We start from the raw sequence: 26,836 nt of genomic DNA, 5'->3' as shown, positions 1-26,836 counted from the left end.
TTTGTGCTCCTGCATGGGAGCTGGGGCAGTGAAGTTCCCAGTGCATAAACAGATCAGGTCAGATTCATGGTTGAATAGTCTATTGCAAACCTCTATATTACATCGACTCTTAAATCTTGTTTATAACCCTGGTTAGGTGGTAACTGAGGTTCTTTTACTTCTTGAAATGTTGAGAATTATTTTTTTAATGTCCACATATGATTATAGAAGTCACTCTTGTAAAAATCTGTGTACAGAAGATTCAAATGTTTGTCGTTCTTTTTCCAGAGACATTAAAGTAAAAGCAGGTGAATGGTTTTTTGAGGAGCGAGAAAAGAAATTTCCATCTGAAGGTAGTTATTAAAAACAGCTGCAAATCACTATATAGTGCTAAATGAAATATAAGATACATTGCTAATTTTTATTTTTGTACTTCACATTCTTATTTAGCAGGAAATATTTAATCTGGCATGTAAACACATGAGCCTATAAGAGTGCCAAATACTTCTTCTTTAGCTACAACCTGTTGTGAGGACCTGGTGGTTTCCAGCCCGTAAAGATCTATGGCATTGTGCATATGCAGAATAACTAGCCAAGACGAAAACGTAATATATGTTTCCTAAAATTGGAAACCTGATCATGAAGAAGATTTTTTTTATATACCATTTTTCACTATATGAAGGAGTCTCAAAGTGGCTTACAGACACCCTGGTAGGTAGGTGGAGCCAAGAGAGCTCTGACAGAACTGCTCTGTGAGAATAACTCTAACAGGACTGTGACTGGCCCGAGGTCACCCAACTGGCTGCATGTGGAGGAGTAGGGAATCAAACGGAATTCTCCAGACTAGAGGCTGTTGCTCTTAATCACTACATCAAGCTGGCTCTTGGTGTAGGCCATGCAATACACTTTATGCCAAGAAGGGCATGTGATATGTCTGTGCTCATGGAACAGCCCAACCCTCCTGAAGCACAACTAAGGTAGCTAAAAATTAAGCAGAGAGAGAACTAGCTGTACGGGCAGAGCATTTGGCTACTCTCCAGCTGGGTCCATTGCATCCCTTAGATGGACAGTTCAAAAGTCTCTTTTATAAGAAAAGAAAAGGTCTAAGAAGCTGAATTCTCCAACATTTCACGCCCTAATTCTTTTAACAAGACCCATTTTCTAAGTACTCTTGACCACTGTTTTAAATGGCTGAAGGCTCTCTTCCATCCCATCTGCTGCAGGCTAGAGCTTTTCTCTGTACAATGGCCTGTCTTCTACTGACTTGGAAGCTAAAAACTTGTTTGTTCTTTTGGTTTTAGATATTTCTAAAAAAAATTGTCTTACAGCACACTTCAAAATGTACATATAACAACAACAACAATGCTGCTGCTGTTTTATTTTTAGCCTGCCCTTCCACTGTTGCTCATGGTAAGATGGAGGAACTCCATCTTACAGGCCCTGCAGAACTGAATGAGGTTCCCCAGGGTCCTGATACCTTTTGGGAGCACATTCCATTAGGCTGGGGTCAGGGCCAAAAAGGCCTTGTGAGGTAGGTGTGGCTGAGAGAGCCCTGATATTACTGCTCGGTCAGAACAGCTTTATCAGTGCTGTGGCTAGCCCAAGGTCACCCAGCTGGTTTCCTGTGGGATAGCACAGAATCAAACCCAGATTAGAAGTCTGCACTCCTAACCACTACACCAAGCTGGTTCTAAGGTGCAAGCTGCCTTGACTGGCGCAGGCAGAAAAATGCTAGGCAGGCTGTCTTCATGATTTGGGCCTCCATTGATGAGGAAAGGTCCAAAATCATGCCTAAACTCTTGGTGGAAGATACCGGTGTTAACTTCACCCCGTCAAGGACTGTGAGATGCATTACTTGTGTCTCTACATACCAGCCCAGCCAGAGGACCTCTGTCTTGGCTGTATTCAACTTCAGCTGACTCCGCTTGAGCCAGCTTGCCATGGCCTCCAGAAACATGACTAGATTGTCTGGGGGTGTTGATGGATGGTTGTCCATTAACAGAAATAGCTGGGTGTCATCAGCAAATTCCCCAAGATTGGACAAGGGCATCCAATTCTGTGGGCCCCCAAAGAAAGTGCCCTCATCCTCCATTGCATTCAGTGGAGGGGGTGGAAAGGCATTTAAAGGAAACATGGTTCCTGTTGAATCCATGGGTTCAGGAAAGCACAGACACTGGAATCACTGCAACTCTTTATTGGTGAAGACACATGATACAAATAGCACCAACCTCTACAATATATGCAGGCTCAGAACAATTGACTGACCCATGGCTGTAGGTGATTGGACACAATGGTTTAAATTGGTTGGATCCCTGGAGGATCCTGCCATGAACCAACCAATTAGGCTGTGGCTAGTCCATTTGAATCCACTGACTCCCACAGGGAAGCCAGCCAGCTGTGATCAAATCAGAGGCTGAGATTCTTGATCCTTCCACAGATCTCAAGCTCGGTCCTCAGCAGGACTGCATATACACAGTCCTTTTAAACACTTCGGCAAATAGTGAGTTCACCTGGAAAGCATTTAAAGGGACTTCAGTTCCTTTAAAAGGCCCTTAAATTCAACTATCTGGCCCTCCCGAAAAATCCCAAATATTTTTTTGATTTTCAGGGGGCAGCCATTTTGGATAACCAAAATTCAGCCCCAATCTATATCCAGCTGAAAGAATAGTCCTTTGTATATGAGATGTAAGCATAGGGATGCCAGTCTCCAGCTAATTATAGCTAATATCCAGACTACAGAGTTCAGTTCCCCTGGAGAAAATGATTTGGAAGGTGGAATCTATGGCTTTGTATGCCTCTGAGGTCTGTATCTTCTCCAGGCTCCATTCTCAAATCTCTAGGAGTTTTCTCAAACTGGAGCTGGCAATCCTACCCCCACCCCCTGTGCTGGATGGAAATCTTGCAGCCCTATGGAAACAGCAATGAATATTGTGTATTTGACAGTCAGTCTGATAGAAATAAAACTGTCCTGTTTTCAGAATTCTATTCAGGTCATGATGTGGCATTAGAATGACTGAGAAGCACAGATGCAATGATGTAATAATTTTAAATCAAATGTATTGGTATATACATATTTTGCTTACAGCTTCTTCCTGAAGTACCCCTAGGTCTGTTAAGAAATTCAAATTCAAAAATCTTTTATGGCATGTAAAAACAGTGTCTAAATAAAAATAATTAGGAATTAGTTAATAGTTAATAGTAATTAATAGTAATTGCATACTCAAAGATAAAACAAATAAATGAAGTAAATAAGTAATAGGCAATGATACAGTAATACATTCCTCCAGAAAGCTCAGTAAGCAATACCTTACATCAACTGAAGATGTCCATGGACTAGAATTATTTCTTGCTTAGCCGATTGTTCCTTTGTATCACCTTGGCCTAGAATTCGGCCACTGGTTCTGTTATTTCTGGGGATTTATCAGCTAGTAAATATTAAGAAAGGTGCTTGCACATGAAAGCTCACACCTTGAATAAATCTTTGTTGGTCTTAAAGGTGCTACTGGAGTCTGATTTTATTGTGCTACTTCAGACCAACACGGCTACTCATTTGAATCTGGTAAATATTGATTGACTCTGTCCATGGGACCAGAAAAATTTGCAGTGATGGGAACAATAAATCGATGTCTGAGCATAAAATGTTAAGAATTTCAAATTATACAAAAACTGGTCCAAGTTGGCAGCTTAAATCCTATTAATGAAATTTCAACAACCTTGCTATGTAGCCAAATACATTTGTTTTCTTATTTTATGACTTTTTTGAAGAAATAATTAGTATGCTAAACATATAACCATAATTGTAATGATTATTCTTTTTATTTTTCAATTCACAATAATTGCTCCTTAGGCAACATAAGCATTCTGACATAAACTGTAACAGCCGGAGCTTCAGTAATGAGAACTGCTGGTCAGTTAAAATCTAACCATTTAACCAATGAAATTTAAAATATGAATGCTTTTGAACTGAGGCTTTTGAACTCTGGTGCTGGAGAAGACTCTTGCGAGTCCCTTGGACTGCAAGGCAAACAAACCAGTCAGTCCTAGAGGAGATCAGCCCTGACTGCTCCTTAGAAGGCCAGATCCTGAAGATGAAACTCCAATACTTTGTCCACCTCATGAGAAGGAAGGACTCCCTGGAGAAGAGCCTAATGCTGGGAGCGATTGAGGGCAAAAGAAGAAGGGGATGACAGAGAATTAGGTGGCTGGATGGAGTCACTGAAGTAGTCGGTGTGAACTTAAATGGACTCCGGGGAATGGTAGAGGACAGGAAGGCCTGGAGGATCATTGTCCATGGGGTCGCGATGGGTCGGACACGACTTCGTGCCTAACAACAACAACAATGCTTTTGAAATTTCACCGTAGGTGCCTTTCAGAGATACTGAAAGATCTGTGTGATAATTTAGAATTTAATAAAGAAAAAATAATTTTCCTTTTCATAATCTGCACTTTCTTTCTCCTTAATGTCCTAAAACCTCCACCCCCTCAAAAGAAGTGTGCTTTTAATTCTCAGTTCCATCAGTTAGGAACCAATTTTAATTTGTTAAAATTTAACCTATCCATTGCCATTTAAAATGTTCAAAGTCCTATGTGTGTATGTGGGGGTATCCTCTTGAAATACCCATATAGGCTGCTTCCATATATATTACTTCCATTGTTGTAAATGTGGAGGCATTTGTTGTGGTAATATGAGAGTATACACAGCAGTTTTCCTAGTACTTTTCTTGTTTCATTATCCATAGCCACTATGCCACCTCTCCTCTGGAAGGTTTTAACCCAGGGACTTGTTAGATCACTGTAGCATTCTAATAATACATTTGTTTCCAGCTTTTATTTTTGAAAGATTCTACTATTTTTTATTGGGAAGTTATAAGGTAAAATGTGCAATTTGTAACTTTTGCCTCATAACTCTGCAATGAAAATGGCTATACACTGACTTTTTTTAAAAGAAAGAAGTTTAGGAACACATAAGGTAAAGGTAATGGTATCCCCTGTGCAAGCACTGGGTCATGTCTGATCCTTGGGGTGACGCCCACCAGCATTTTCATGGCAGACTCAATACAGGGTGGCCTTGCCAGTGCCTTCCCCAGTCATTACCATTTTACCCCCCAGCAGCAAGCTGGGTACTCATTTTACCGACCTCGACCTCGGAAGGATGGAAGGCTGAGTCAACCTCAAGCCGGCTGCTGGGATCGAACTCCCAACCTCATGGATAGACAGCTTCTGACAGCATTTTTGCCGCTTACCACTCTGCACCACAAGAGGCTCCCTAGGAACACATGTTGTTGTTATGTGCGAAGTCGTGTCCGACCCATCGCGACCCCATGGACAATGATCCTCCAGGCCTTCCTGTCCTCTACCATTCCCCGGAGTCCATTTAAGTTTGCAAGGAACACATAGATGGTGGCAATAAATTAGTATAACATTGTTACACTACAGCACTGTGTCAGTTGCTGTTTTTAGTCCTATTATGCACGGCCACTGAAACGGCAGCATGGAGAATGCGGAGGAGGAAGAAGCGAAGCAAACCACTTACACACGGGATGGAACGCAATGGCGGGAAAACCCAGAGTATCCGATTATGCACGTGGCTACTCCGGAGCCGCTTCTGGTTGCGCCCTGGTCCCGGGAAGCTTTCTTCTGCATCTCGCTAACACTGCTTTTTCAGCAGCATACGTTGACTCTGCGCCCGGTTGCCACCTGCAGTGTGCATAATTGGTGATTTTAGCCGCTGCCATTCCATCCCGAATGCGGACCTTGCACTCTGTGCATAATGGGCCTTATTGAAACCCCTCAAAATTTCTCCAATAGTGGTGAGGCAAATAGTGGCATTCGGGGGCTGTGGTATGGAAAACAGTGCTGTTTTCTCACTTGTGCATCATCTAACAGGACTCTGCAATTTTTTTCCAAAAAGATCACACCAAAACCAGGGAAAAACATAGAAACAGGATGAATAGAAGTGGGTGCTCCTGAAAATAGTGCTGCTGTATGGATGCCAAGGCAAAGTAAAACAAATGTGTGGAAGCATCCATAGAGTTGCAAAGAGGGAGAGAAGGAGTTCTTTCAACAGAGTTCTTGTACAATGCATGGCCACCTCTCTCCTTTGGTGGCATAACCTGACATAAAAGATCAGGTAGCTGATTACTGTGAGAACGTAATAATTATCAATTATTTAACTGATTACAACAGTGTTAGAGTTACCTTCTGTATTGTTTCAGTTAATAATTTATTTAAGGCACAATGATTATCTTTGTAAATAGCTGTGATAGCAGAATGGGATTTCTGCTGTTAATTATGGATGCTTGGTGCTTTTGCTGAGTTGTGTTCTTTATTTGTTACAAGTAATTGGTCACTTGGCTTTCTTGAAGTGCAAGTATTGCTGAGCTGATTGTAGTGAGCAAGTTTAGTGAGCAGAAAGGTAATAGTTATTGTTTGTAGTAGTATGCTGGTTTTTAAGTCTACATGTAGGTGTTTTAACAGTCTAAATGATCAGATCAACAGATTTTCTCTGATTAGCCTGTTTGCATTTAATCATACTAATAAATGATTTTCTGTCTCTAGTTAAGCTTCTTCTATCCACAATTGTACATTGAATGAAAATCTGGAAGAGCACATTGTTTTTTAAAAATCACATTTCTTGAAATTGCTCACAAAACCTTTTAAGAATCCCTAAGGGTGGGCATTAAAAAAAATGTAAATAGTTCACCAGAAAGAACTGTGTGACTACAGTTTTATTGGTGCCAAATGACCTTGTTGGATTCTCTTTTTGTTTCATAGATAGGCATGAAACTGCTGGCACAAAGCTCTTGAAATCTTATCAAAAACTAAGGTAAGGATATGAAGGACAATGTCTCCTCTAGCTGAAGCAGTACAGGGTGTATATTGTACAATTGAAGAAGAAGAAGAAGAAGAAGAGTTGGTTCTTATATGCTGCTTTTCCCTACCCGAAGGAGGCTCAAAGCGGCTTACAGTCACCTTCCCATTCCTCTCCCCACAACAGACACCCTGTGAGGTGGGTGAGGCTGAGAGAGCCCTGATATCACTGCCTGGTCAGAACAGTTTTATCAGCACCCTGGCGAGCCCAAGGTCACCCAGCTGGTTGCATGTGGGGGGGCATGCCAGATTAGAAGTCCGCACTCCTAACCACTACACCAAACTGGCTCTAGGGCTGAATCTGCACAGAGCTTTTTTTTTTTTTTTTTGCTTTCGATCCTGCTGAATTCAGATCGATTTGAACCCAAGTCTTTGTGTTCCCCCCCCCAACTTGAAACAGAAATTAATCTGCACGAGGGGACTGATTGGCTGTTTTAGCAAAGAATGATCATATGGCTGTATTTTGATGTTGTGACACAGTTTACTAATTTAACAGGATTAACTTTTGCTTAATTCCAAAGGGCCTGTAAAGGGAGCTCTTCCACCAGGCATTTGGTTGAGGCTGACTGACCCTGCTTCTGCTCCATGGGCTAATCCGGGTACAGCCATCAAAGCCTGTGGAGCGGCTGCCCCCAAAACCCGGCTGCAAGGCGCACACATGGCCTCTCAGCCACACACTCCCTCCCAGCTGCCAAGGCCTGCCCAGTCTGCTGCTGCACCCAGCTGCCGGTGGTGGCTGCAGCGGCAGGGAGGTGGTAGGTGCAGTGGCCAGGAGGCTGCGGAGAGGCGGCAGGCACGGTGACGAGGAAGCGCTGGCGGTAGCGGCTGCGCTAAGGGGCAAGGAGGGGAGACTACTCTGTTCCATGCCTCGCAGAGCCAGACTCCCTGCGCACCCGCCTCGCTAGTGCCCGCTGCATTTACATGTGCAGCATGCTTTTTATCTAGTTTTGTTATAATCTGTTATGATCAATTTTCGAACCACTATGGTTTGAACCACTCTTATGATGTCTACTCATGACATTTTATGTAAACCACCTTGAGCCTTATGGGAGGGTGGAATTCAGGAAAACAAACGAACAAACACTGAATGAATGAATGAATGAATGAATGAATGAATGAATGAATGAATGAATGAATGAATGAATGAATGAATGAATGATGGGCCAGTCTGTTTGCGAAGTTAGGGACTTGGAGTAGCCCCTTCTGAGTTGTGCTTTATCAGATATGGGATTCTTTCTATAAGAATTTGGTATACCCGCTTGTTCCATGCCTTTAGGCATTAGAAGAAGAGTTCCCTCCTTTATCCAGTTATATGCTCTCTAGTGTCTTATAATTTCTGTGTCTATTGTTTTGTAATTTGTTTTACAAAACAATTTTTTGTTTTATGGTGCATATTATTATTTTTGTTGTGAGCCATCTTGTGCAATCATCTGTGGCTGATGAATTTTCAGCTGCAATGGTAAATAAAGTGGGAGAAAAGAATGATGAATAGGACACTGAAGAAATTCATTGACATTTTAAAAATTATATTCCCCTCTCCTTACATTCTTAGTAACATTTCTGTGGTTCCTCCAACTCCTCCTCCATTCTCTGAAAATACAAGTGGAGTTAATACACCGGTAAAGTATATTTCTGTCTTTTAATCAAATGGCTTGCCTTGTGCACAATCTTTTCCCTACTCCCTCCCCAACCTTTTAATCTTTAAATCCTTTTTTTAGTAGATGACATTGTGACATTAAGTCAGTTTCTAATGACCACACTAGATGTGATAGTGGCAATCTATGTGTTTAGGTCCATAGCCATAGAGCATAGCTATGGAAGGGTGGGGGAGAGAACTCACTGCTCCTTTGAGCCTGTCTCCCTATAGGTTGTCTCCACTTTCACTTGTCTTTCAGCTTGATACAGGAAGTGACCTGCCACCTCTTTTCTTAATTTCCTTGCTGCATTTTCAGAATTAATTCCCTCCATCCCTATATCTTCACCTCTATAATATTGCTTCATTTAATTAATACAGCTCATACAAAATGAAACCTAGTGGAAACAGTTGGGCAGCACTTTGCACTTTTTCTGTTCAGAATGATGAGTCAGAGTAGGGCAAAGAGTTTCTAAGCACTTTCACTTTTAACATTTGTTATAGGACAGGGAGCAGTAACAAACTCCAGAGCAACAACATTTTAGTGTATCTGCAAGCTTGAAATGCATTGTGTCAAGATTTGTCTTGGTGTAAAGATCTTTTTGAAACTTCGGGTTTGATGATATTTCCTGAGATGGGCAGGCTGGAGAAAATTAAATGTTATTAAAAAGTTGATGATAAGATACAGAACAATGGATTAATATCACTTGTGGATAAAATTACTTATTTTGTGCATCGAGCAGCTTATGTGGCATTTAGCCATTTCGATATACATGCATTTTTAGGTACATTTGTTTGTTGTCATCACTGCCATTATACATTTCTAGTGCTTTGGTTTGGTAGATGCCAAAAGACTGGCCTGAGCTCTCTTGTGCTTTGCAAACATTTGTAATTCCATTCCTGCCAGAACATGTGCCCACAATGACCTGCTGTAGAAGTGATAGCCCTGTTGGCAAGCCTTGCACACATGCTTCTGTTGCAGCTTCTAAGGGCATGTAGAAGAAGAACAGGAAGAAGAGTTGATTCTTATATGCCGGTTTTCTCTACCCAAAGGAGTTCATATTTGCCTCTCCCCACAGCAGACACCCTGTGAGGTGGGTGAGGCTGAGAGAGCCTTGATATTACTGCTCGGTCAGAACAGCTTTATCAGTGCTGTGATGAGCCCAAGGTCACCCAGCTGGCTGCCTGTGGAGGAGTGGGGAATCAAACCCAGCTCAGCAGATTAGAAGTCCGCACTCCTAACCACTACACCAAGCATGCTCTCTGTGATACTAGAACCTTGATAACTCAACTCTGTATTTTATTTCTTTAACTTTCTTGTTTATTTGTTTCTATTTCACAGGAACATGACCAAAATAAAAGTTTCCATAGGTCTATGGAAAACCTATTTCTGTCCTTTACCACACATATAAGAAGTAAGTGTTTGTAAGGATTTTTACTGCTTTAAAGCCTGACTTGGATGGCCTAGCCCTGGTCAATATTTGAATGGGTCTCTTGCCTTGAAAATCCCAAGGGGGCCCCAGGTAAAACCTGCTTTCTTTCCTTATGCCAGATGACACCTGGGTCATTATCAGCCCCTCTGGCATGGACTGGTAGGCCTTCTGGCAAAGTTGGGGTTTTAAATGCCTTTTAAAATAAGGTAGTGTGTTGTGTGGTTTGATCAGTGTGGTCTCTACCCTAAACTCCACCTGACAAACAGGTCCTAAGTCAGTGGCATCTCAAAACAGCAATTTCAGCTAAGGCTTAAAATATACAAGAGGAAAATAGCAAAATATAGTCATTTTCTTGGATGTAACAAGGCTGTTCAATAAAGAAGTTTAAACCTATATATAAAAATAACAGCATTTCCTGGGCTCACAAAGTTATAGTTTTTCAGTTAACAAAGCAGGAGTGCCAAGAGTAGCTACCAGTGAAGCTTCACTTAGGAATCTCACATTGTAAGCATGAGCTCCTTCTGGAAATTCCTGCCACTTAGTGAACTACCCCTGAAAACTTACCTCTAATGCAGCCTAGTTTCCTCTTTTAAGTGTTCATTGAAATTAGCCTGCTTTATCCCAAAAGCCAGGGTCAGAGACATACAAAATCTCCTGATAAAGGATTTCTTACTTCCTAGTCCTCTGGAGGCACAAACCATTTCTAAAAACCTTCACTGTTTTAGCCTGCTTACTCTAAATCCAGGCTGTAACACAAGCAATATCTCCTTAGGTAGAATCTGTCTAACCCAGCACTCTGAAGATGCAGATCCTATCTGACAAGAGCTGGCAGTGTAACATATTTGACTCTTTCACTCTCCTCTCCATATGGTTCCTTCAGCCACCCCAGTTTTCTGTTACATACTCTGTGTATACCCCAGGGGTGTGGTGCCTGACAGGACCATCAGCCACATCTTATTAATAGCTACTTGCTTGCATTGGCCACTGCTGGCTTTCTTCTCCCTGCCCCACTCCTGCAATGGTGAAAAAAGGATAAACCGTTAATGCCCAGGACTTGCTTTTCCAACTCCATATCCCCAAGCCCACTCGGCTGCTATAGTTTGAGCAGCTTGCCCTCCCTCTGTGCCTTTTCTGTAGCTGCGGGATGGGCTGTACTTGTTGAAGGTGGCCTGCCTGCTGGCAACATCTCCAGTATCGAGAGGTGTGGGGAATGGAAGGGTTGAGCCCTTGGATTTCTCTTTGTAAGACATTTAAAGTATCTTAGAAGCAGTTGTACCAGGTTTGGTAGTAGTCACTGGTGCAGTGAGCTGGATTGGGAGACTAGGTTTGGGAAAGGTGATCAGTAATGATCCTGCACAGCTACTGCACAGGAGCCTGTCACAGAAGTGTAAATGAACACTGTCTTGGAATCATATTTCACTGAGATGAAGCTTGCTTGCCCATAACGTGCTTACAACTTTTTAAGGTAAACGCACATGCAGATAACAGAAAGCAGTTTGATTTTCTGTAATATTTTTTAATATTTCCTTAATCTGTATTTAATCTCATATAATATATCTGAGAACAATACGCTTAAGCTGCTGCCCGATAGCTAACCATTTCATTGTTCATTATGAGTTCTAGCTTGTACTTTGCAGGTTTCGTATAGAGAAGCTGCTGATGCATAGAAGTTGCTAAGAAATCCCTGGGTACTCTTAATGGTAGCACGAAAACACATGTAGAGTTTGCAGTAGATATTGCCCATATTGGAAATACATGGAAACTGATCATGGGGGGGGGGGGATAATGTAGGAGTCTTTTTAAGAAATGTATGTGTTGCCTCTTGTGGCGCAGAGTGGTAAGGCAGCCGTCTGACAGCTTTGCCCATGAGGCTGGGAGTTCAATCCCAGCAGCCGGCTCAAGGTTGACTCAGCCTTCCGAGGTCGGTAAAATGAGTACCCAGCTTGCTGGGGGGTAAACGGTAATGACTGGGGAAGGCACTGGCAAACCACCCCGTATTGAGTCTGCCAAGAAAACGCTGGAGGGCGTCACCCCAAGGGTCAGACATGACTCGGTGCTTGCACAGGGGATACCTTTACCTTTTTTTATGTGTTGCCTCATCAGCTGCTTTCACCCCAGTTTAGACTTCCTTACGGGTATGGAGTGTACCTGATAATGAAACAGACTAATTGTAGTTGCTCTAGAGATTATCCTGTTTGTGTGTGTCACATAGTTCATTTACTGCAGGCAGTTAGCTGATTAATAGCGTCGTTGACATTTATAAAGAAGAAAAGAATTGTTTTTTGTACCCCTCTTTTTACAACCCAAAGAAGTTTCAAATCAGCTTACAATCACCTTGTCTTCCTCTTCCCTTAACCAGAACCTAATGAGGTAGGTGGGGTTGAGAGAGCTCTGAGAGAACTGACTGGCCGAAGGTCATCCAGTTGTCTGCATGCGGAGGGGAAGGAGGGGGGGAATCAAACCTGGTTCTCCAGATTAGAGGTTGCCGCTCTTAAACCACTACACCAGGCTGGATTTCAAAGAGCCGTGGGATGGCTTTGGAAGGATTTAAAAGGATTCACACCTGACGGTGGCTCATTTGCCTGTGTCCATGGCATGTTTACAGACATACATCCACCTTTCTCAATTTATTGTGTTGAACCAAACTTGTTGGAAACCCAGCTCCTCTCTGTATCTCTCCAGAAAGAGCTATCTGAGGGCCAAACTGCATGGGATGGTATCAAGAGTTAATTCTTTTCCTCGGAGATTAAACACATAGATGATTGTAAATGTGTTACTAGACACATTGTAATAATTATACTTCAGATACACTGTATGAAACACTTCCCTGAAATTACAGTTGGAGTTCAGATGAGCAGATGATAAACGTATCAAGGGGGACCGAACCACTCCACTGAGCAAAGTCAGTGGCTCTTCCTTCTTCCTCCAATGGAAACACTGCTTAAATTGGAGGAAGGCTTCTTGGAATGGTTGAATCCACCCCACTAGATGGAACATTTTCTTCCTTTCTTTCTCAGAATCATCTGAATCCCAGCATAAATCTAAATATATTGTTTATATATGTTTATTTTCATCCTTCTTTCTTTTTCTAGATATCTCCAAGTCCCAGAATGACATGGAAGTTGAAAAATGTCTTCTAACAGCAGATTATGGTCAGGAGATGGAACTAAGGAAGCAAAAGCGGAGTCAGTCTGATACTGCCATTGATATTGGAACCAGGGTATTTGCACATATTTTAAAGGGCAGTTTGGAAAGTGAATGCATCCAATGAACGTATCATTGTCTTCTGAAAGCAGATTCTGCAGGCTGAAAATGAAGTAGAACCTAAGACTGGAAAAGGTTTTTGAACCGCTAATATCCACATACGTGTGATATTTCTGTCCTTATTTTGATGAACATGTTTTGTATAATTGGAAATTCTTTTATTTAGATTTCCCCCCATGTTAAGTCTAGAGAAGGAGTGTTAAGAGGGAGTCACAGTATGCATAACAAGTTCCTGTATTTGTGGACCACACTGTTACCCTTAATGGAAGGAGAACATGCAGGTCTGTGCCTTCCAGCGCTGTGAGCAGAATGATCTTTTTGAGTGGGAGAGTTTCGTAGATGAATGGAACTTTCAGTGGCTGAAAATGGTTGGATTGGGTCCCTTGTGCTATCGGAACAAGCAAGCAAATGAATGACAATTTGTTTACAGATAAAACAGGCCCCAAGTCTTCAGCGACTTATAAGTGGAGCACAAGTGGACAGTGGAATTGCTCCTGAAAGGGATTCCATTCAAAAATCCACTTCATCTAGTCCCTTAAGCAGCATATTTTCTGCTGGCATAAAACAAGTAAGTACTGATCCTGCTTTCATCCTCTGTTTGTTTCCCAGTACAGGGAAATAGATTCTTGAAACATATTATTGAAGCTTAAATATTCACTGGTGCTACTTTTAATCAAACAGTGGAAAATTCCCATCACCAAAAATATACTGAGTGTCACAAACCATAATAAGCAGAGAGCTTATGTTTATGATTGACCTTTCTCCAGTTCTTGTTAGCAGGGCATAGGTGTGGAAACAGCTCCACATTCACCAAAGGAAGCAAAAGTCAGATTACTATCAGGAAAGCCCAAAACATAAGCAGTCTTCTTCTGAAGTGAAGTGACCGTAGTGTTCCTGAGACTTTGTGTTGCATAGGAGTGCAGTCTAAGCGGATATACACGAATAATTGCTTTGACACGCAGTGACCCCAATTCCATCTGGATATGGAACTGGGGTGACTGTGGGTGGGCAGGGAGTTGTGAATTTCCTGCATTTGGCAGGGGGTAGGACTAGAGACCTGGAAGCTTCCTTCCAACTCTGTGATTCTATGACATTATTTCTGTTCCTTCTCTTTTTACAGGGTAGTTTGTATAGCCTAGACAGTACTTGCAGTGAGGCTGACAACTTTGAGAAAGCTGATGTCAGTGGTGAAATAGAATTTGCCATCAGATATATGTTCAACACTAGCATTTTAGAAATATGCATCAAAGCCTGCAAGAATTTGGCTTATGGAGAAGAGAGAAAGAAGAAATGCAATCCGTAAGTTTCTTTTGTTTTGCATGTGCAGGGGGAGAGCAGCCGTTACATTCATCTATAGGGAACAATTGTGGGTCACAAAGCAATTTAAATAATCTATTTAACATTTAGCTTCAGAAGGGCATATTTGCAGGAATGTATTTCACTGCAAACATTTACTGAAGAGGGTGAAATAATGAGTTGCTAGGAACAAAACAAGTTACGGATTGTACTTCCCTAAACTTTTAAAGTAGTCTGGACAATTAAGTTTAAATGTGTAGCTGTGTTTTGGCTGGTTTGGCAGGGAGTTATCATGTGGCTGTGTGTGGATGCTGTGACACAGTTTACTAATGTAACTGGATTAACTTTTGCTGATATATTCCTACTGTTATGATGGTCAGTTCTTAGTCTGATGAAGAGTGCTTGCACTCGAAAGCTCACGCCTTGAATAAATCTTTGTTGGTCTTAAACGTGCTACTGGACTTTTATTTTATTGGACAATTAAGTGTGATTTAGAGCAGTGTTGTATGTCATTTTCAAAGAATTTGAGTCAAATTGTGTTACGTTGAAAGGAATAATCTCATGGAAAAAACTGAACCTCACCTCACAGATGCTTCTGGTTTCAGTGTGGTGTCAGACTCCATACTGGACTTAGATTTTCCTTCTCCCTATAAGTTACAATTTCTTATTCCTGGCAGAGAGTGAGTTTACACCCTATTAACTGCTCTGTTTGTGGTAGAAATTTAGTAGACTCAGATTTTCCTAAAGGGGATTAAGGCATTTTTAAATTATGGGCACTTCTTTCCAATGGTCAGAGGACATCACTTTTGCTCCAGATGGGGCATTACTCCAATTTGTTGACTGCCAACTAAAGGTGTGAACTGACATCATCATAAGAAGAGTTGGCTCCTATATGTTGCTTTTCACTGCCTGAAGGAATCTCAAAGTGGATTACAGTGGCCTTCCCTTCTTCTCCCCACAACAGATACCTTGTGAGGTAGGTGAAGCTGAGAGAGCTCTGACAGAACTGCTCTGTGAGAACAGATCTAACAAGAATGTGACTGGCCCAAAGTCACCCAATTTGTGGAGGAGCGGGGAATCAAACCCGGCTCACCAGATTAGAAGCCACTACTCTTAATCATTACACCAAGCTGGCTCTCAAACCATGAAAACTCTAACCATGGTGTAAAGAACTCATTAATACATAAAATTAATCAACATTTAATTGTGAATACATATTCCACTACAACCAAAAGATTGTTTTGATTCTAGCTTGGCATAGCGGTTAAGAGTGGTGGCTTCTAATCTGGTGAGCCGGGTTTGATTCCCCGCTCCTCCACATGCAGCCAGCTGGGTGACCTTGGGCTAGTCACAGTCCTGATAGTGTTGTTCTCACAGAACAGTTTCTCTCTGAACTTTCTCATCCACACCTACCTTACAAGGTGTCTGTTGTGGGGAGAGGAAGGGAATTGTAACCCGCTTAGAGACTTCTGCTTCTCACATAGCAAAAGATTTCAAAAACTGTAGGGCATTTTTGAGGAACAAGTTAGAATTGGGAGGATTAGCCTTGCTAAAAGTTGTCACTTAAATGTAACTATGGCTACATAGACACTCTAGAGCTGGAATTCTGTTGGCTGGAGCACACAGCATTCATAGGGAGAGAGGATTTTTAAAAAATCACAACATGATTCTGGCAGCACAGGTGCTGGGGAATTTTTGTTACTTGTAATGCCTCTCAAAAAGTTGTGGCAGACTCATACAGCTACATTCTACACAGTCATCATGATACAAATGATTGTGAAGGAATATATCTGTAGAACTTTGAGGGGAAATGTAAGCAATAAATGATAAACTTCATAGTTCAAGTAGGCCCAGAAAGCTGTGAGAACAAAACAAACCCATGGAATGTTGCAAATGAATGAGTAGCAATAATTGGCTTTATTTCCTGCCTTCCTTCCTTTTAACTGCTCTTAACTGCTGTCTCCATCTTTAATTGCAAGGTATGTCAAGACTTATTTGCTACCTGATAAATCTCTTAAGAGTAAACGGAAGACATCTGTCAAAAAGAACACAGTGGATCCTGTTTTCCATGAAACATTAAAGGTACATTACAGCAATAGTTATAATCCAGATATTTCCCTTCCTACATACTCTGTTTCTTTCACAGCAGAATTTCCACTGACATTTCAGGAAACTTCCAGACCATTTCTGCATGAGGAATTTGCCTCTAGTTCCTGGTGGATTTTAGTGCTACTTCCACATAACATCGTCAGCAACCCAAGGCTGTGCAGGGGCTGGCACGAGTTTTGCCTCCCAATGACCCATTATGCACGGGGATTTTAGCGCACATTCGGGGTGGAATGGCGGCGACTAAAATCACCGATAACGCATGGAGCCGGCTGCAACCGGCCGCAGCTTCGGTGCATGCCACCGAAAAAGCTGCGTCAGTGAAACGCGGAAGAAAGCGCAGCTTCCGGGTGACCGGGGCGCAACCAGAAGCGGCGCCCAGATCGCCGCGTGCATAATCGGTTACTCTGGGTTTTGCCACCGTCGCGCCCCGCCCCGTACATAACCGGTATGCGTCGCGTCTTCCCCCTCCGCGTTTTCCATGTGACCCAAAATCGCCGTTTCGGCGGCCGTGCATAATGGGCCAATGTGGAAAATCACCAAAACTCAGAGCAGACCTTCTGGTGACCAATAGCACTTCTACCTAGTAAGGATTAAGTTTCAGTTTATCAGCCCACATCCCCTCCAATACTCCAGTCAATATAATATCCTCAACTCTTCCCTTTAATATAGTTTTCAAACAAGTTTTTATTTCCTCTGAAGCTTTTGTGGAGTTTCCCAATTACAAAATGAAAACTTGCCCAACACTAACAGCCTCCCCTAACATACAGCCATGACTAATTGGGGGATTTGCTGTAAAGTGCACAGAAAGCAATAGTGAGGTCCAAAAAGCTGCTGAAGTGATTTTCTTTCTTCCTATTTGTACTGTACTTTATTGTCCTTTCAGGAATGGGGAAATTTTTTTCTGTAGATCCAGTTGGGTTGGGGAGAAGGTGCAGAAATTTAACAGAAATTAGTTCATTAATTATATTAAATGAAGGTTTCTTATAATAGCTCTATTTATTGTTACAGTACAAGATTGAATACTCCCATCTGGAAATGCGACAACTTCAGGTGTCTGTCTGGCACTCTGGAACTTTCAGACGTCGCATATTACTTGGAGAAGTGGTCATACCATTTGAATCTTGGAATTTTGAAGACTCGTCAAATCAGTTGTTTAGTTGGTATCAACTAAAAGCAAAGGTGTCTTTGACTTTGTTTTAAATTTCTATCTTTAAAATTTCCAGACTCTTATTTATTTAAATTCCATGTGCTTTAATGTACACAAAGTTGGTTTGTTGTTTGTTTATTTCAAACATTTCTTATGATGCCTTTCTTATATTGCCTTTCCACTTAACCTTTTAATCAGTATGTGTAATGTTGTTAAAACTGGCTTTTTTACCAAAGGACTGAAGAACAGCAAATGTAACACAAATGTTATAAAAGGGCCCAAGAAATTACAGACCAGCTAACCTAACATCTGTTCCAGATAAATTACTTAGAAGCTGTTACGTACCAGATGCTGGAAACAAGTAACAGGGGATGGCAGTGGTTTTCATACCAGATACATGAGCTTCTGAAGGCCTCTTGTTCAGTAGAACAATTCTTTGAGAAGAGAGGTAGTGCAGAAAGACCCATACTAGTAGAGAAACTAGAGTTCAGCACCAACCCCTTCCTGCCTTCTTGCTGTAGTCATGAGCAAAGGGGAACAGGACCTTATACTTTGTTTTTTGCTTATCCACTCCAGTTCTGTCTATAAATGTAGTTGAAACATACAAGTGATAATTACAAATAAGAATAATGGTATTGCAGTTTGAAAAATTGAAGTGTATGTGTGTGTGTGTGTGTTTTTTTTTTAATGGACCATTCTGAACACTTCAGACAGGACTTTGAATTGCCAACACAGCTCCAGTGAAATTTGGTTATTATGTTATTCTTAGCTCAGGATGCTTTAAAGTAGTAGATACACATTTTAAAATTAATTACATAAATTAGGAGCCGGGAGACAAGGTGCAGTAGTATTGGAAGCAAGAGATTGGAATTTCTTGCCCTTCAGTGGTACCACACATATAGCAGTAAATATATATGAACAGGGCAGATAATGTTGGGAATAAGGGTGTGCATTTGGATAGACCAAATGTGAAAATAAACCTAAAATTAGTTGTTTTGGATCAGCTCAGAAGAATGATCCCCCAATATTCTGAGAGGAACCCAAATTTATTTGGTGGTGTGTTTCAGGTTTCAGGACACCAGGAGCCAAGAGCTAGAGAGAGGAAGCTGATTCCACCAAGCAGCTGTTTGGCAGCATCTCATTCCCTTTAAAATTTAAAGGGCCATTATTTTCTGTAGGTAGATTTCTCTGCAGTGCTGCCCATAGAAAATGTGTGGGTGACCTAGCCTCTCAAGTCTACCCTAATCAGTTGTTAGTTGGGATCTTCAGTCCCTTTAAATTTTAAAGGGCCATTATTTGCTGTGGGGAACCTCAACCAAATGCCTGGCGAAAGAGCTCCATCTTGCAGGCCCTGCGGAACGTAGATAGTTCCGTCAGGGACCTCAGCTCTTCCGGGAGCTCATTCCAACATGCTGGGGCCAGGGACAAAAAGCCCCTAACCCTGGCCAAGGCCATCCAAACATCCTGGGGCCCTGGGACAGCCAGCAAATTCATACCCACAGAGTTAAGAACCCTGCAGGGGACATAAGCAGTTAAGCAGTCCCTCAGATAGGTAGGACCCAGGCCACATATAGCCTTAAAGGTCAAAACCAAAACCTTGAACTTGATCTGGAAGCAAACTGATAACCAGTGCAGTTGATGCAGCACTGGCTGAATATGGGCCCTCTAAGATGTCCGAGTGAGGACCCTCGCAGCCGCATTTTGTACCAGTTGCAGTTTCTGGGTCAAAGACAAGGGCAGATCCGCATAGAGCAAGTTACAGAAGTCTAATCTGGAACTGACCATTGCATGGATCACTGTGGCCAAGTGTTCTGAGGACAGGTAGGGCGGTAATAGCCGTGCTTGGTGCAGATGGAGAAATGCCATTTGGGCTACTTTTGTTATCTGAGCTTCCATTGAAAGGGAGGCATCAAAGATCACCCCAAAATTCCTGGCAACTGGTGCAGATGTCAGTTGCACCCCATCCAGGCAGGGGAGACGTGCTTCCTGGACCTGCCCCCTTCTACCCAGCCATAGGACCTCCGTCTTGAAGTGGTTGAGTTTCAACTGACTCTGCCTGAGCCATCTAGCTGCTGCTTCGAAACAACTGGCAAATGTTTCCGGGGGGGGGGGGGGTATCTGTCCGTCCACTAGGAGATAGAGCTGGGTGTCATCTGCATATTGGGGAAATCCCAGCCTAAAGCCCTGGATCAGCTGGGCTAGAGGGCGCACATAGAGGTTAAAAACTGTGGCAGAGAGTATTGCCCCCTGTGGTACTCCACATGGGAGCACAAAGGGGCTAGGCAACTCCTCCCCCACCGCAACCCTCTGATTCTGGTTCCGGAGAAAGGAGACCTGCCATTTCAGTGCAGACTCTCTAATCCCAGCCCTGGTGAGGCGGTGGGCCAACAACTTATGATCGACCACGTCAAATGCAGTTGATAGATCTAATAGCACGAGGATGGCCAGACTGCCCTGGTCCAGTTGGCACTGGATATCATCCGTCAGGGCGACCAGTGCAGTCTTCATTCTGTGGCCAGGACAAAAACCAGACTGGTATGGATCTAGGGCTGAAATTTCTTGCAGCCCACTCAACTACCTTCCCAGAAACGCAAGATGTGAGGCCAGGTGGTAACTGGTGGGGTCCCATAGGTCCAGCAATGTTTTTTTTTCCAAGAGAGGGTGCACCACTGCCTCTTTAAGCCCTTGAGGGAACTCACAGGGCCTTTTCGCACGGGGATCTTTGTTGCAAATTGTTTGTGTAATGAAAAATCGCCATTTAAAATAGTGGAATTCGTCGTTATGCATACCTGCCTTTGTAGTGGAATCAGTTGCGTTTTTTAGCGTTTCCCACAGGCTTCCGGTCTCGGCAGAAATCGCTAGAAAGGAAGTGCTATTGCCAAGCTCGTCCCGCCCCTGGCCGTCAAGCAGCCAATGGGCAGCCGTTAGCATGCTCCCAAACAGCCCCTTTCCCTTTAAGAAAGGTTTTTAAAAAAAAAAAACAGACCCATAGCAACGAATCTAGGTAGATTCGTTGCTACGGAGAGACCCATCCAGCTGCCTAATGTGAGCTGTTGTTTGATCGTATGATCGTTGCCACGCTGCCTCGAGTGATAAAAAAAAAATCCCCCCCCCCTCTCACGGGCCCGATTTTCGGCTGAATTTATGTGTAAAAAATAAAGGGACTTTATTTCAGCAAACGGGCTTTTATGTGGTTTGTGCTTAGTGACTAAAGGTGAAGGACTGAAGCCAGGGAAGCCTCTAAACAGAAAGAGGCTCGCTGGGGCGTTTATCCCCGCTCGCTCGGAGAAAAAAAAATGGCGATCGCTTCGCCGGAAGTTTGGAGGCGAGAGCCAGGGGGAGGGACTTTGAAGAACCAGCAACAATGGTAACGCACAGGTCTTTAGCGCTACTGTTGCAGATTGGTTGCAGGAGTGTATCGCTATCTGGAGGGTGAATCCACTTTTCTGGATTCCCCTGAAAGCGCTACAACGAAGCGCTTTTTGCGGGTCGGTTTCAGGATTGTTGCAGATTGTCTACGACGTCGTGGGTTATGGCAAATTAGTAGCGTTTCCAATTAGCAACCATTGTGCTATTTTGAAGCCGTGCGAAATGGCCCACAATCTCCCTCAAGGGACCTCCTATCCGCTGTTCGCCCAATTGAGCAACCAAGACAGGCAGGGATCTAAGGGACAAATGGTCTCACTCACTGACCCCAGCAATTTGTCCACTTCGATTAATGAAAAACACTAATAAAGGATTTTTTTAGATATATATTCAGACTGGATATACTCAAAAGTATATCCCTAATGGAAATGCTGCCAGTACCAAACACATGTTTGGCTGAGCCATCTCTCTCCCTCCCTCCCTGTTCCTGTTGCCTCTGGGTGAGACGAAAGGGAGACAGTTGCTAAAATATCCCACATTTTGAGGGTCTCCTCAAAATCCCTGGGGAAAAACCTGAAATATTGAAGAGATTGCCAAACAGTTGGGATAACAAAAAACATTCCTGCCTTAATATCTGTCTAAAAATATTTTTAAGTGCACATGCGTAGTTGGGAAGCAGAGGCATCTGCATCTTAATGAAAAAAAATATTCTAAAGGGTAGGACAGAAGATTATCAAGTCAGTGGAAGCAGTAGAACATCTTTTGCACCCTGAAGCAAGTGCAAAAAGGATCTAGGAGTCTTAGTAGATCACACATTGAACATGAGTCAACAGTGTGACTCCATGGCTAAAAAGGCAAATGGGATTTTGGGGCTGTATCAAACGGAGTATTGTGTCCAGATCATGGGAGGTGATGGTACTGCTTTACTCTGCTCTGGTTTGGCCTCACTTCGAGTACTATATTCAGTTTTGGACACTCCAGCTGAAGAGGGATGTAGACAAATAAGTGTGTCCAGAGGAGGGCAACAAGGATGGTGAGGGGTTTGGAGACCAAAACGTATGAATGAAGGTTGGGGGGAGCTTGGTCTGTTTAGCCTGGAGAGGAGACGACTGAGAGGGGATCTGATAACCATCTTCAAGTATTTAAAAGGCTGCCATATGGAGGATGGAGCAGAGTTGTTCTCTCTTGCCCTGGAGGGACAGATCTCAGCTGTTCATGTGAATACGTCATCAGAGGAGAGGAGTGGCATGTAATGTTCACAAGCTGTCAAATCTTTTCACGTATGTTCCTCTCTAAACATTGGTTTAGGCTGAAAAGTCTGATGCTAACATGGTTCACTACAGCAGAGAACTTCTGGTGCATGTAAAGCTGGTTTCACCTTCCCTATGTAACAACTCCCCCTTCAAGGATCGCTGCCTTGTTGTGGCAAGGGGGCTTGCGTAGTTCAGTGAAGCTATGAGCTATGCCGTGCAGGGCCACCCAAGACGGACAGGTCATAGCTGAGAGCTCTGACAAAAGGTGATCCACTGGAGAAGGCAATGGCAAACCACTCCAGTATCTTTGCCATGAAAACTCTATGGACAGTTCCAATAGGCATAACGATATGACGCTGGAAGATGAGCCCCTCAGGTCGGAAGGTGTCCAATATGCTACTGGGGATGAGCAGACGGCTAGTACGAGTAGCGCCAGAATGAATGAAGCGGCTGGGCCAAAGCCGAAAGGACGCTCAGTTGTGGAAGTAACTGGTGGCGAAAAGACAGTCCGATGCTGTGAAGATTTTTATTCCATAGGAACCTGGAACGTCAGATCCATGAATCAAGGCAAGCTGGACGTGGTTAAACAAGAAATGAGAAGACTGAACATCGACATTTTAGGAATCAGTGAACTAAAATGGACAGGAATGGGGGAATTTAATTCAGATGACCATCAGGTATACTACTGTGGACAAGAATCTCGCAGAAGAAATGGAGTAGCATTCATAATCAATAAGAGAGTAGGAAAAGCAGTCTTGGGATACAATCCCCAAAATGACAGAATGATCTCAGTTCGAATCCAAGGCAAACCATTCAACATCACAGTGATCCAGGTCTACGCCCCAACCACTGCTGCCGAAGAGGATGAAGTTGATCAGTTCTATGAAGCCCTACAACACCTTCTAGAAGCAACGCCCAAAAATGATGTGCTTATCATCATGGGGGATTGGAATGCTAAAGTAGGAAGCCAAAAGATAACCGGGATAACAGGCAAGTTTGGCCTTGGAGTACAAAATGAAGCAGGGCACAGGCTGGTAGAATTTTGTCAAGAGAATACAATGGTCATAGCAAACACTCTTTTCCAGCAACCCAAGAGACGACTCTACACATGGACATCACCAGACGGTCAACACAGAAATCAGATTGACTATGTGCTCTGCAGCCAAAGATGGAAAAGTTCTATCCAGTCAATAAAAACAAGACCAGGAGCTGATTGTGGTTCAGATCATGAACTTCTTGTTGCAAAATTTAGGCTTAAATTGAAGAAAGTAGGGAAAAGCACTAGGCCACTCAGGTATAAACTAAATCATATCCCTGACGAATACACAATGGAGGTGACAAATAGATTTAAGGAATTAGATCTGATAGACAGAGTGCCTGAAGAACTATGGACGGAGGTTCGCAACATTGTACAAGAGGTAGCAACTAAAACCATCCCAAAGAAAAAGAAATGCAAGAAATCAAAATGGCTGTCTGAGGAAGCTTTACAAATAGCTAAGGAGAGAAGGGAAGTGAAAGGCAAGGGAGAAAGAGAAAGATACACCCAATTGAATGCAGAATTCCAGAGAAAAGCTAGAAGAGATAAGAATGCCTTCTTAAATGAACAGTGCAAACAAATAGAAGAAAACAATAGAATGGGGAGGACCAGAGATCTTTTCAAGAAAATTGGAGATATGAAGAGAACGTTTCATGCAAAGATGGGTATGATAAGGGACCAAAATGGTAGGGACCTCACAGAAGCAGAAGAGATCAAACAAAGGTGGCAAAATTATACAGAAGAACTATACAAGAGCGAGCTTAACATCGCTGATGACCACAGTGGGGTAGTTACTGACCTGGAGCCAGACATCCTGGAATGTGAAGTCAAATGGGCCTTAGGAAGTCTGAGCAACAATAAAGCTAGTGGTAGTGACAGCATTCCAGTTGAACTATTCAAAATCTTAAAGGACGATGCAGTAAAAGTGCTACACTCAATATGCCAGCAAATTTGGAAAACTCAACAATGGCCACAGGATTGGAAAAGGTCAGTTTACATTCCAATCCCAAAGAAGGGCAATGCCAAAGAATGTTCAAACTACCGCACCATCGCACTAATTTCTCATGCTAGCAAAGTTATGCTCAAAATCCTACAAGCTAGGCTCCAGCAATATGTGGACCGAGAACTTCCAGAAGTACAGGCAGGATTTCGAAGAGGCAGAGGAACTAGAGATCAAATTGCCAACATACGCTGGATCATGGAGAAAGCTAGGGAGTACCAGAAGAACGTCTACTTCTGCTTCATTGACTATGCTAAAGCCTTTGATTGTGTGGAGCACAACAAATTGTGGCAAGTTCTTAAAGATATGGGAATACCAGAGCATCTTATTTGTCTCTTGAGAAATTTATATGCAGGTCAAGAAGCAACAGTGAGAACTGAACATGGAATCACTGACTGGTTCAAAATTGAGAAAGGAGTTCGGCAAGGCTGTATACTGTCGCCTTGCCTATTTAACTTGTATGCAGAGCACATCATGAGAAATGCGGGATTAGAGGAGTCACAAATTGGGATCAAGATTGCAGGGAGAAATATCAACAACCTCAGATATGCAGATGATACCACTCTAATGGCAGAAAGTGAAGAGGAACTAAAGAGCCTGTTGATGCGGGTGAAGGAGTAGAGTGCCAAAGTTGGCTTGAAACTCAACATCAAGAAAACAAAGATCATGGCATCCGGCCCTCTCAATTCCTGGCAAATAGAAGGGGAAGAAATTGAGATAGTGACAGATTTTATTTTCCTGGGCTCCAAGATCACTGCAGATGGGGACTGCAGCAAAGAAATTAAAAGACGCTTGCTCCTGGGGAGGAAAGCTATGGCAAATCTAGACAGCATCCTAAAAAGCAGAGACATCACCCTGCCAACAAAAGTGCGTTTAGTCAAGGCTATGGTCTTCCCAGTTGCAATGTATGGCTGCGAAAGTTGGACCATAAGGAAGGCCGAGCGTCAAAGAATTGAGGCTTTTGAACTCTGGTGCTGGAGAAGACTCTTGCGAGTCCCTTGGACTGCAAGGCGAACAAACCAGTCAGTCCTAGAGGAGATCAGCCCTGACTGCTCTTTAGAAGGCCAGATCCTGAAGATGAAACTCAAATATTTTGGCCACCTCATGAGAAGGAAGGACTCCCTGGAGAAGAGCCTAATGCTGGGAGAGATCGAGGGCAAAAGAAGAAGGGGACGACAGAGAATGAGGTGGATGGATGGAGTCAATGAAGCAGTAGGTGCAAACTTGAATGGGAATGGTAGAGGACAGGAAGGCCTGGAGGATCATTGTCCATGGGGTCGCGATGGGTCGGACACGACTTCGCACATAACAACAACAAAATGTAACAACTCTGACTATGAAGATCAGATGAAAGAAAATACAAAATATTGTATATATTTACTGTTAACATTCTGAGTCACTCTGTTTAAAGCCTTTAAAAAGCAAATATCATTATTTGTTCAAGGCCACATACAGTCTTCTATTGAAACAAAGTGGGAAAGGATTGCAAAGCATATAGGCTAGCAACAGGCTTCTTGTCCTGTCCCTTTTCCCTCTCCTAGCTGAAAGCTTCATTCCACATCTGTTTTTGAGCTCTTGTCAGCTATATAGAAGGGGCAGCAACAGCTTGGTCGAAAGACAGTGGCATGGTCCTCTCTATGCCTCATCAGTTCCCCTTCCTACCTTACAAAGAATGGATGAAGTGGTGAAGCTCCTCTTGGAGTTCCAAAACTGCATGTTTGTCTACATAAAACATATCCCACATACTGGAAACTGGAGATTCTCTGACATGGTATTTTTATTTGTATGGTATGTTTTTTTTTTAACAGAGTAAAACTCTCATGCCTACATGCTGAAGTTGTACAGTCCTGACACAATTTTAGCATTTTGTCTGATTTTGTGAGGACTAGCCATGATTTCTTTCTCCACCTCTATTTCATTTGAATTTCTTCCCTTGCTTTCCCATCAAATCTCATAATCTATTTAGCTTTAAGCTCAAGGTTATTTTGGCCATGTGTAGCCTCCCCCCCCCTCTTATTACTACAATGACTGTTTTTTGAATTGTTTAAGACTGTCTGTGTTTTTAACTGTGTATTAAATCTTTGATGCAAGCCACCATGAGCCTGCTGTGTGGGAGGAGTGGGCTAAAAATCAATCAAACAAACCAAACCTAGAAGAGTAGCACTGGAAAATATGAAAATTCCATGGTCACCTCAGGTTGCACCCACCCCAGTGTGTGAGGGTTGGATATGGGACAGTTCTTTCGGTCTCAGACAAGGCAGGACATACACATTCCGTCTCCTGTACCCTATCTGAACTTTCTAGATTCTCACAGGTTTTTAAAAAATGGAATGGAATTGACATTCACTACTCTGATTTGTACTCTTATATATGTTCAAGTGATCAAGTTTCCCAGAACAGAAGTAACCCTGACATTAGGCTGAATAAGGTGGCCATTCACTTCATTTTCT

The 26,836-nt window shown here is 42.8% G+C and overlaps 1 protein-coding gene across 1 annotated transcript in view; it reads left to right on the top strand.

Annotated features, from left to right (window-relative positions):
• SYTL3 (synaptotagmin like 3) overlaps positions 1–26,836 on the top strand; it is a 47,710-nt gene that overhangs the window by 15,381 nt on the left and 5,493 nt on the right. The window contains 11 exon segments of the mRNA XM_077348646.1: positions 268–332; positions 6,754–6,805; positions 8,402–8,468; positions 9,825–9,897; positions 13,008–13,135; positions 13,610–13,747; positions 14,300–14,478; positions 16,455–16,557; positions 17,593–17,763; positions 22,406–22,482; positions 25,706–25,755. Coding sequence (XP_077204761.1) covers positions 268–332; positions 6,754–6,805; positions 8,402–8,468; positions 9,825–9,897; positions 13,008–13,135; positions 13,610–13,747; positions 14,300–14,478; positions 16,455–16,557; positions 17,593–17,763; positions 22,406–22,482; positions 25,706–25,755 — 1,103 coding nt within the window.

Source organism: Paroedura picta, chromosome 1, assembly GCF_049243985.1.
Source record: "Paroedura picta isolate Pp20150507F chromosome 1, Ppicta_v3.0, whole genome shotgun sequence".
In the NCBI taxonomy this organism is placed as follows: Eukaryota; Metazoa; Chordata; class Lepidosauria; order Squamata; family Gekkonidae; genus Paroedura; species Paroedura picta.
Note: the sequence above shows the minus strand (reverse complement) of the source record. Positions and strands in the feature narration are given on the sequence as shown.